This window comes from Prinia subflava, chromosome 5, assembly GCF_021018805.1.
Source record: "Prinia subflava isolate CZ2003 ecotype Zambia chromosome 5, Cam_Psub_1.2, whole genome shotgun sequence".
Taxonomy (NCBI): Eukaryota; Metazoa; Chordata; class Aves; order Passeriformes; family Cisticolidae; genus Prinia; species Prinia subflava.
In genome coordinates this window covers 15,376,706-15,388,888 of record NC_086251.1, presented here as the reverse complement: position 1 = coordinate 15,388,888, position 12,183 = coordinate 15,376,706, and the positions used below count along the sequence as shown (strand labels likewise).

The following is a 12,183-nucleotide window of genomic DNA, read 5'->3' as shown; positions in this document are numbered from 1 at the left end:
ACTACCCTTCAGCAATAGTGAAAAATCATCGGAGAGAAACACAAGAAGATAAAAATGCAGTAACACACTGCTGGAGGACTTGGCTGTTAAAGTCATGTCTTAGGAAGAAGCATCTAAACACTTTGGAACAACATTTCATCTGTAACTGCTAAGCTGGAAAAAAGGCCTGTTTCCAAATGGATTCAACACATAAAATAACTTTTTTTCCCTTCCGTTAACTAGCTAGGTTTTTTTCTCTGTAACTATCTCGCCAAAATTTTAACATGTCCAAATGCAAGTCCTTAATAAGTTACAGACAAAGGCAAGTTTTCTCTCTTTTAATAGGGACAAAGGAGTGTATTGTTGAGATTTGTCATATACATACAATTACCTGCATTGTTATGGAGATTACAGAACAAAGGCCCAACAGATCCACTTCCAGAACTAACAGCCTAGTCCTTTCCCATAATTATGTCTTAAAATTGGATTTCATTTAACACATTCACAATACCAATACCTATCAGTGCTTAGGGATAGTTTAAATTATTTTAAAATGGATGTGGCAATGCATTTAATTTTTCACTGATAACTCCAATGAACCTGTTCAATTTAATAGTACCAATAAAGCAAGAGGTTTCTTAGTTGGTTGGAAGAAGTCTTAAAACTAGACAAAGTTAATCAGAATAGCTGGCTACTCTATCACTCACTTGAAAAAATGCAAAAGAAACTTTCACAAAAATTTTTCCTTTTTTCCTTTAATCTCAGAAACAAGATTTTGAACAGCAGAGAGATATTGAATTAATAAGAATAAAAAAAGAAAAAAAAACCCAAACAAATTTTATCCTGCAAATATTAATGCTGCTCCTTTACCTCACGTAAGAGCATGTCAGTCTCCTTTCCTCAGCTGTCAGATACAAAATCTATCAGAAACTCTGAGTTTAGAACACCAGGCCTGTGTCTGTGACACGCCCAGTGTGCCAGATCCTGACCTCAAAGCTGGGCTGCTCATTCCTCCCTGGTGCCCAGCTGCACAGAGTGAGAGGTGAATTACCCTGAAAGCGTTATGGAAACTGAACCGAAGATAACCAACTTCCCCTGAGAAACAACTTCTTTTTTTTTGTTGAAGATACACGTTTACAAAGACTGCGGGAAGGAAACGGTGGTTACAATTCCTGTATTTCCCCTTTATAAAATAAAGAAGTATAAATCCATGGAAGGTGAAACCATCAAAGACCTCAGTTAACCAGGCACAACCTACTTAGCAAAAAAACCAAAAATCACATCAGAACTGACCACCAAAAGGATATTTTTGTTGGTATTGAACTTTAGGCCAAGTATTAGAAGAAGTAGCTGACCTGCAAGCAGATGGAAAGAATACTAGAATTTAGAAAGTATAATTCATGTAGCAGCAATGCCATCGACTCAATTCCAAACTTGATTATAAAATGGGCAATTATAAAATGTGCAGTATGAAAAAGACTTTAGAATTCCCATATCTGCCTTCACTAGGGAAAAGCAAATAAAGAAAACAGAATTTGATGATCCAAGAGGACCCTACCAATTTATTGTTGTCCATTTCATCTCCCCCTTAATTGATGTATTTATAAGTATGTAAAATTCCTGCAGAATCAAAGATCATGATCACAAAAGGAAGAAAACTCTAAATTCCCTTATTAACACAATACAATTTTACATATGTAAATTTGATGCTAGCCACAGGCACCCATTCTTTTCATCACATTGTGTTTCATAAAAAGTCACATTTGTTGTTTAAAAAGTAAATGTTGTTTAAAAAGTAAATATGAGTAAATCTCATATTACACTCAAACCACCAGCAAGACCAAGTCAGTACCTTTTGATGGTTCCACAATGCTACTTTCGGCTAATGTGCTTTTCTTTCACCTCATCCCAGAGGGAATCAGTGGAAGCCCTTGTCTTTGTCAGCCAAAACCACATCTTGCCCTCAGAGAGCTCATTTACCCCAAACCCCTGCCAGCACACAAAACTAGTTGCCTTTCCAATCCAGATGTCCCTAGTGGTGGAAGCCTCGTTCCTTTCCACTCCAGCATCCACCTTGCTCTTTCCATTTCAAAGCACAGAGGCCACCTTGCACAAAGTCAAGCAGCAGAGCAGGTTTTGACAAATAAAGACAGAGATGGAACCTCTCTTACTATGAATTCAGACAGTAACTAACAATTCAGCTGTCCTTAAGCTGATGCAGACAGATGAAGGTAACTAAAATGAAGTGTCACAACTTTCCCCTTCTCATGAGACCTTCATGAAAATTAAGATGAAAGTTTCAAGGTGAGAGTCTGGGACTCCGTTGTCTGGGCTACTTTGGGCATGAGGAAACCCTGGGAAGGAAAGGCAGCAGAAAGAAGCAACCTCCACTTATCTACAGGGACTGTCGATCCTGCAGCACAACAACTGCTATGGGGAGGCAGCAGGAAGCTTTCCCAGTCTGTAACACCATGGATGGTCCCATGCTTTGCTGTTTATATAGGCTGGCCTGCCCCATCCTTTGCAGCATCCTCCTGTCTCAGGAGCCAATGTGGCCCTCACAAACTAATCCTCTGGCTGGCATCCTCTGCATGGCTCTCTCCTTAATTTGAGAAAGAGAGCTGGTGGAAAATACAATTTGAAAGTGAGGACTCAAAACCAGGTACGTAGAAATAGACTTGCCAGCAGTGACCTGTTCATGCGTGTAGACAAGAAAATAAACAAGGAGGCTTATTAAAAGTGCTCTAATTTACTGGAGTCCAAGTGCATAAGAGGAAATAATGACAGAAAGCTCTGTTTAAGCTCCACCAAGATGGGGAATGCAGAAACAAAAGCCACCAGCATTCCTGTGCAAAAACACCCTCCAGAGCCATCTACCATTGCAGAGACAAACAATCAGCAAGCAGACCAGGATGTGTAACATCATGAACTGGACCAGGAGTCTTCTTACAGGCATGCAGAGTTCTCTCTCTTACCACCCATCTGCCAGGACATCCATGAATGATTCATTTTGACACACTCCATCAAAAAAAAAATCCTGCTGAACTAGCAGAAGCAAAGGCTTTTAAATATACATTTAAAACCATGCCAGGCTACAATCCCTCAATGACCAAGGACAGGCTGGGTTTCCACCAATGTGGTCTGCACAAATAACCCTCTTTGGGGAGCACTCCCACGCAGGCTAGGTGCAGCCCAACTGCTTGCAAGCTGGCAGACACCAAAAAAACCCTACCAAAATAGTGCCAAAAGGAAGTAAGGAATTACTCTGAGCATGCACCTAATCACAGAGCCGGCTGTGTCATAGATACAAATCTAACAGCCTAGCCAGGGAAAGCTCCCAGGCACCCACCTGGGCTAGGATGGGAGAGAGGGCCCCAGCACTTTGGGGCTCAGAAGTGCTAAGAGACTGCATCTGCTTACCAGGCCACAAGAGACAGGCTGTAATTTGCAATAAAGCTCTGCACCTGTTGTTCAAGTCTTTACTTGATAATTTTACAGTCTCAGAAGTAAAAATTTCATACTTTCAATGAGGAAAATAGGGCTGAAGTTCACACAAATTACTCTTTATACTCAAGACCTGGCTCATTTGGTGCACAGAACACAAAAACCACTACTACAGTATGTGGACAGCATTCTCCTGCACACCACAAAGCCAAACCAATCAACCAAAAAACCATTCAGCCCTTCCAATAAACAAAATACCCAACTCAACATTTAAAGAAAGGACCCATATTCTCAACCCTAAAGCAGAAGCCCACATGCTGAACACAACAAAACCTTTGCATGCAATAGGAACTTCCCAATGACACGCTAGGTATTTCTTTCACTTGTTCAGTTTGGCTAAAACTGTACAAAAGAATGAGAAAATTCACAAGTGTACCAAACAGATGGGAGGTACAAGAACAGGAAACAAGTAGATGGGCAACACTGGAAAGAAAAAGACTTCCAGGCACTGGCCTGGAGAGCCTGAAGGTGACCCTAACAGGGGTTCCTTCTCCTCCCTGAAGCAGTACTCATGTGGAACACAGCCTCAGCCCTCTCTCCCACTCATACCAGCTGGGTTTGAAGCACCATGCATAGCCGAGCTCAGTTACAAACCCCACAGGTCTGGTACCACAGCAAACACCAACATCACTCCTTCCTTCATTTAGAGCTGCCATTTCTTCTTCTTCTTCTTTGGTGCAACTTCTTCAATTCTGAGACACACTGAAAAGCACAGTTACCTTTTCTCCCATTACATTTCTGCCAATGGAGAAAGAAGCTTTCCTACATGGCCTTTGGTATCTTCACAGAGAGCACAGAAGGAAAAGACTGATGGGTGGACTGCCTGGCTTCTAAAATTAAGGGGTTCTCCCAATTTCCTGATGATGGTAGGAAAAGTACTTTCAGTGACATGCCAAATACCAACAACATTAATGGAAAGATACGGATGTACCTTTCCCTGCCTTTTCCACTCAAAGCCTATGAAGGCCATAGAAGATGACTAAAGGGGGCCATGAACTTACTGAGTCAGCTCTGGTTGGACCACACTTACATGTCCATTCTTTGCTGGATTACAGAAATACTTTTCCCACTTAATCTTGGATTTTCTCCTGGAATTTTGGATTAATAGCCCCAGGAGGCCTGTTTATGTGCAGATACATTTGGGAACAGCTGGAAAGCACTTAGAGAAAAGCCTTGCTGCAGCCTTCCAGAGCAGTGCATCTGTTTTCTTCTTCCCTTCCTGTGATGCCTGATCACTCTTCCCCCCACACTCTTTGCTTTCTAACACTTCATATTAGCACACGTTCACCCCCTCCCAATTAAAGTCCTCCCCTGCACAGTCATTTCCTACTGAAAATTAATTTCCTACTGATAGCTCCATTTAAGGCAAAGCTCTTTCACTCTCCCATCCCTACATAGCAGTAGGCCCTCTCTGTTGGAAAAAATTCAACTAGCTCTTCCTACACTTCTAGCAACCTTTCACGACATTCAAGGTACTATTTGCATTCAAATTTTGGAGACAAACTAAAAGCACCAGGCTAACAACCAGATGTGCAGCCACCAACTGGTTTAGTAGTGTCTCTTGCATTTGTGCATACCAAGAATCCTTCAGGCAGGCAAGTAAATGTCATAGAGAGGCTTTGCACCTGCAAACATCCAAGTACCCAACCACTCTCCAACACTGTCAAAATGCTCCCTCTATGATACTCTGTAACTCCAGTCGAAAGAAGGAAATGCATAAATTAAAATTACATAGATTATGCCCTGCTCAATGCACAACCAAAGATTTTGAAACAGCAGCAATTTTGCTCATATTTAGCAACTCAAACCATAAAAACATTACATGCCATGAAAATTCTCAACAAAGACTTGCATGTAGCTCACATAATTGAGGAAGTACTAATAATAGCATGGCTGTTTGCACAGACAACATTTCCACTGTGGGCCTGAATTCTGATCTCAAATATGCAGAAGATATTTTGTTGTGTGTTGCTGGCTGAAGACTCGAAGTATTGGAAACCATGTGAGTGTGCTGCAATGTGCAGCCAGCCAATGCCTCTAAGGAAGCACTAGGCACATCCATGCCACGCTGAAGACAAAGCCTCCATTGAGCACTGCAGAAGGTGCTTGTGTTGCGGGGCTTTGTAAGGAACACAGAGAAGCTCAGGAAATTAACCTGCGTTGCCGTTTTAAACAAAAATTAAAGCAGTCATCACACAAAAATAACCTGGCCCAGCAGATGAATTTTATTTCTAAGCTCCTCAGACCCAAGCAGACGCTGTTCACAGCTACAGCTTCCCCTTCTGGTCTATGCTGCTTAAGTTCAGGCCTGCTCAGGTCTCCAGATCAGCAATGCTCATACCCATGTTTTTAATAGTGGCCATTAAAGGGTTTACCCCAGAAGCTCATGTACAGAAGCAGCAAGGGAGCCTCACATTTCTCAATCTTTATTCTTTTTGTAAGCCTCTGTAAGTAGACCTGTCACAAAATTAAATGGAAATTACTATTAACTTATTCTTGAATTTGCTGAAGATTACCCGGAATAATTTCACAAACTAAAATTTAAATTTAGTGTACTATACAGAAGAAGACTCAACAAGGATGATTAATAATGACCAATACATAGCAGAAATTATCTCACATGCAACATACACACATGGCAAGCCCACATTTGAGATAAGATGCTTCTTCATTTAAACTCCTCAGCTGGAAATTCACACCAGCAATTAAGTCATAATCCTATATAATCAACTCACACAGCATCAGTAGTTCTGTGTATGGAATAAGATGAAACAACAAGCTATTAGGTCCACATAAAAGGCATTTGTAATTCTAAACACCAAAACAAGCCCAACACCACTGTTGCTCTTTTATTAGTAGACGTTATTTATCATATCACTAATATGATCACTCTCAATAAAAAGCAGAGAGCAAGGTTTGTTTTTTAACAACTCCAACCTTGCCCACTATGTTGTAATTCCTCAAAAACAAGCAAGATGCTTATTCTTCAGTAAAAGACACCACAGAAAGATCACGTGCCCATCACACCACTGAGGAGCTGCCATGACACAGCCGCTGCAGCTCTGGCTGCTTCCCGCTCCCTGCGTGTGCTCGGGCCCACAATGGTGTCAGTGTGGAGCGCTGCCCCCTCTCCGAGCCCACAATCATCCGAAAGGCAACACAGGGGCCAGGCCCAGCCAGAGACACTTCCACCCCACCCGCTGCCTTCCCACTCAGGGGCTGCCTGGGAGACTGCAGAGAAGGGGCGACAGCTCTTCCTGGCAACACACGGAGCCCAGCTGATGCCACATGCCTGACAGCCCTGTCAGCTGCTGTCACCTTCCTACAGCAGCTAAATGCCTCCAGGTAGTGCCAGGTAGTGCCAGGCCATGTCCCTGTACCTGAGCACAAGCCACACCTCAAACAACACCGGCCAACTCTAACACTCACCTGAGCCTACACAAAGAACCCTACACAAAGAGCAGAACTGTGCCCTATTAGAGAACATCCTCAGTTTTAGATGGCAAGACCGTGGCAACAGCGTTAAAATGGGCAAGTGCTTAAAACACTGCCTCCAAGCCAGGCTTTATTCTGCATCCTTATTGCTTATAGGCTATAGACACACAATGCCCTTTTCAAATATAAGTTATCCCACCCTACCTGATATAAGTGGCTATGATGAAATTTAGTAATTTCAAACGAGAGGATGATTTGTAGAATCACACTACCAGTGAGCACCTGGTTTACATCCTATTCCTCTAAGGAAAAAAGTCCTAAAGGACCTTTCTCCCCACCTGTCTGCAGTTCAAGCATGTGCTCCTAATGTTCAGAACTCCACCAGGTGCTGATCAGCACTAGTTAAGAAGCCTGGTAAACTGAGACTTCCTTGCCTCAGCCTTCACATTCACAGGTACAATTAAGTCAAAATTAAGAATGTTGTCTTCTAAATTTTCAAAAGTGACACTATGAGCTGCAGAGTTCCCACCTAAAATTATGAGCCACACCAAAATCTGCAGGACTCACCTGTGTCCTGCAGCATGTTGACAGGAGCTCTGATAACATCAGGGGATGACAAGACCTAGTTGAGGGTCTGCAGCTGGGTCCCAAGATGATGAATGCATAAATATAACTACATGTAATTGAGGAGAGGGTCTACTTTTTCAGTATTATTATTAATCACACTAGACAACAATTAAGAGCCTGACTCAGAGAACATTAGATATCACCAAGTCACAAGATCTCATACCTAGTTTGAAAAGAAAAACTATAAACAGAGGTCATGGCAGGCAGATCCCACAAGGCTGTACCCCAAGGGAAATCTAGGCCTCCTTTGAGGTCTTCCAAAATGCTAGTGTACTTCAACACTCAATCCAGTTATAGCTCTTATTCAGAAGGGATTTTTAAACCTAGGCTTGGTACAACAACAAACATAGATCAAATGACAAAACGCTGCAAGGTACTCCAAAGTGAAACAGAGGAGACAAGGAGCAAAGGTTTTAAACAGTCATTGGTTGCAATCACAAGCTGGTGCCAACACCAGCTAAGGAAAAAGCAGTCAAAAATGTAAAGCAGCAGTACAGTTCTACTCTGCAGCTCTCAGGCAGATCTGTCACCACAGATTAGTGAGCACCTTGGTTCCCATCAACACACATTCACACTTCTGTAGCAGAAACCACTGAGGCAAAGAGGACAAGCGGGTACATCTGGAAGCAAAAGTTCAGCAAGCCCCAGAACATCAGAGTTCAGAGCAGCCATGAAGCACTCCTATGGGAACACTGAGAACATCATCAGCCGAGGGAAGCAGGGGTGAAAGAGTCTGTGCCAGCATGCTGAGTGGGTAACCTGGCAAGCGTTCTGATTTACATCACCGAAAGGTGTTCTTGGAAGAACATCCTGCAACACACGTGGGAACAGAGCGGGGCCTCAAAGCCAAGCGTGCCGGCCAAGGCCTCCTGCTGATCTGCTGCCCTGCACCGCCAGGGCTGCTCGCTCCGCACCACGGCAGCGTTTTCCCGTGGAAACTCCGCGCTGATCCCGAAAGCTGTAACCCGGCGGGCGATGTGCACGGGCAATGCACAAACACCCTATCACCATTTATACCCTATTAATATAATTAACCAGCAGCGACACGAGGAGGGCAAGCTACAACACTGGGGAGACTGGAGCCTTCCCTGTTGGACCCAGGGCAGCATTTACCCAGGCAAACAACCGGGGCAGCCTCATGCCCCGAAAGGAGCCACGCGGCTGCACGGCCGGGTTAAACCCCAGCGCAGCCCGGCTGCGGCCGGGCGGGGGGCAGGGGGAGGCCGCGGGGATCCCGCCCCAGGTGAGCGACGGCCCCGCCGGGCCACACCGCGGCCCCGCCGCCTCCCCTCCGCTCCGCGGGCGGCACCGGCGGAGCCGCTGCGGGACAAAGCCCGAGCCCGGCCGCACACCTGCCCCGCCGGCTCCCCGCCGAGCCAGGGGCAGGTGCGGCAGCCCCCCGCCTCCCGCAGCTCGGTCTCACCTCGGCCAGCAGCAGCAGCGGCGGCAGCAGCAGGAGGCAGGGCAGGGGCAGCCGCCTCATGGTGGCGGAGAGCGCTCCCCGCTGCGCGCACGGCCGCTCAGCCCGACGCCGCCGCCCCCGGAGACATGGCCGGGCTGAGCCCCGCACCGCCCGGCGCCCCGGCCCTCCCCCGCGCCCCGCCCTACGAGAGGCGGGGGGACCGAGCCGCGGGGGAAGCCCTGCGCGGGGCGGAGTGAGGGGGCGAGCGGGGCAGCGGCCGCCGGAGAGCCGGGCGGTCACTTCTGTGCGCCGCCGCTCCTCGCCTGCTTCCGCCGGCCCCTCGCCCGCGGCTAAATGGCCGTCTGGCAGCGGGCGGAGGGGCTGCGGCTGGCGCTTCCCCGCCTTCCCCCCTCCCTCTCTCCCTGCCGGCATCTGACATCTCCCCCCGCCGAGCCGGGCCGGGCGAGGAAGTGGCTCCCTCCGAAAGTTTCCCGGTCTCCGTCGGCAGCCGCGGAGGGAGCGGCGCCGCGGGGCGCGCCCTGCCGCCCGCCCGGCCCTGGCACGGTGCTCGGGGGCGGGCGATCCAGAAGGGTCAGGGGTAAGGCGAGGTTAACCCGGCCCCGGGGGCTCGGCTGCCCGCCCCGCCGCCGGCCGGAGGCGAGCGCTGCGCCGGCCGCGGCCACACGCGGCCCCGGGCGGGTAAGGGGCGCCCGAGCCCCGCCGGGGTTTGCCGCAGTGAGGGGCTGCGCCTGTTGCACCGTTTCTCATCCCCAAATAGTTCCCCGAGAAAGTCTCATCCCGCTCCAGGCGCGGGTTTGGACATGTTTTATCCATGTCATCAAAAGGGACGTGACATCATTAAACGCAATGACTTTTATAACCCTAACTTACTTCCCAGGCTCGGTGAAGTGTTCCACATTTCATTCATCTTGGATAAGGGAAAGGGGGAGGCAGGGACAGTTTACAGAGCATATCTTTAATTACAGAAACACTGGCAGTCCTCATTTTCTCAGAAGTTTTGAGCTCATCTGTTTGTCATTTCCCTGTCTTTTCTGAGCCCTCAAAACATATGCATAGCATTACGGAAGCAACTATTTCTATGGGAGTTCATGGGAAAATTCACAAGAATAAGGACATTGGGGTTGTTCTCTGGAAAAAAGAAGACTCCTGGGAAACCATATTAGGGCCTCTCAGTACTTAAGGAGAGCTTTGTAATAAAGATGGAGACAGACATTTTAGCATGGCCCGTTGATATAGGACAAGAGGGAATTGTTCTAAACTAAAAGATTCAATTGAGACTAGGTATAAGGTGAATCACTGGAACAGATTGCACAGGGTAGTTGTAGATGAACCATCCCTGGAGATGTTAAAGGGCATGTTGGGCGGGGCTCTGAGATACCTGGTGGAGTTGGAGAAGTTCTTACTTATCACATGGCAGCTGGACTAAGTCACCTTTACATGTTCCTTCTAACCCAAACTATTCTGTCATTCTGTAAGGGCACACACGAACCTTGTTTGGGAGGCTGATAGCTACCACTGGAGTTAGACAGTGTGTAGGCATCACTTCATATCAGTAAGATTTGTAGGAAATAGATAATTACTTCAGAAAAGGTTTGGGGCTTTTTTATGTTAGGGAGTACTGAAATGAGGCAATAAACACTATACAAATAAAAATATAGTAAAACTTTCTGTACTTTCCATTCAGTGCAAAGTATCTGAGAAATTTTTTTCAGCTGAAGACTCCTCCTGGTAAACCACACACCTGACAGAAGTCTCACTGGCTGCTGCGAAGTTGTTATGCTGACATAATTTCTGCAGATCAAACCCTACCATTTGGAAATTACAGCTCTGACTCATAAAATAAACTCCCTGTTGCTGCTCCCTGTGCCTGGGCAGACCCCAGTGGGTTTAAGTAGCCAAACTGCAGCTTCTGGCCAGACTGGGTTCCATTGTCTGGGCTGCACCCAAAGTGCCACAGCTGCACTTGAGCAAGCATACTTGGTCATCCTTGGCTCCAGCCCAGTGGGAACAGCATGGCTTTTTCTAATTGCCTACCTTTCCAGTACAAAACCCTGCTAACTAATCCAGTTGTCCTTCAAATTCAGTGGGAATCTCTTCACTGATGTCAGCAGTAATGGCAGCCAGCTCTGAAAGAGAAAATTAAATGAAAAAAAAAATTAAAATGCACCAAGAAAGCAAGAAGTGGGGTTCTCACCTGTTAAAATTTTAAGTATCTCCAAGCTGATGTTGCCACCTCCAGACTCTAGACATCCTTGGACTTTTAAGTTAATTCATTCCTCTTCATTGAAGAAGCCGCAGAACCCAATTTAGAAGTAAAGGGCTTTATATTTCTTAGGCAATGTTAATGCTTTGCTCTAGAGAGCAACTGAGCAGCTACATCACTATTACAGGAAGCTGAGCTCTTTTCACCACACCACGTCTGTCTGGGTCTGGTATAACTGGTGGGACTTTTCAAACACAAGGTACATGGAATCTGTAATTAATTACTTTCTCATTAACACTTGTGGCTGAGTATACATCATGACTACTTGTATGTCACATACCTGAACCAGGAGGCCTATGAAGTTCTGGGACACATTCTCGTTTCTGGAGCATCCAAAATAGTAGAGAACTGCATTAAATTTGCTTGTGGAGATCTCTAAGCAGAGTATTTCTAGCAAAAAGTTGCCTTTATGGTATATCATTAATTATAACTATAACTGATGCTGTCAGTAGGATTTATGCACTGTGGGTTAGATTGACACACAGAGAGCATCAGTTTGTTACTGTTTCAGGTGTCCCTCTGACTGACTCTTTCCAGACCTCAAGGAAAGAACTGACTCCTTTCCAGAGACATTTCGGGGGTGTTAGAGGTACCCAGCTTCCAACTTTGAGAGGCTCTTGTCTGTAGGACAGAGGTGTGAACTATGAAGATTCATAAACCTTTGAAAAGACACAGATACGCTGAAGGCAGCCACAATAAAAGGGAAAAAAAAAAAAAAAAAAAGTGAAGATATATCAGGCACTAAAAAGTGCCCTTATTTTGTAACTTAAAACAGAAATGCAATTTCTGTTTGATTCATTGGAGGGAAAAAAAAAAAAAAGAAATCCACTGATAGCAACCAAACTTTTTTTTTCTTATGTACAGATTCTAAAGTAACATTTGTGTCCTCTACACTGCTTAAAATTCTGGGAGGAGGGTTCCAGAAAAGCTTTTCTGATTAGATTTTGAGAGC

At 45.8% G+C, this 12,183-nt stretch overlaps 1 protein-coding gene across 1 annotated transcript in view; it reads right to left on the bottom strand.

The window, feature by feature from the left end:
* The window catches only part of PTPRJ (protein tyrosine phosphatase receptor type J), a 76,017-nt gene extending 66,307 nt beyond the window's left edge, over nucleotides 1–9,710 (bottom strand). Inside the window, exon 1 of the mRNA XM_063398138.1 lies at nucleotides 8,969–9,710. Within this exon, the coding sequence (XP_063254208.1) occupies nucleotides 8,969–9,379 (411 nt within the window). The 5' untranslated portion in view covers nucleotides 9,380–9,710. The remainder of the gene's footprint in view (nucleotides 1–8,968) is intronic.
* Nucleotides 9,711–12,183: the final 2,473 nt, after the last annotated feature.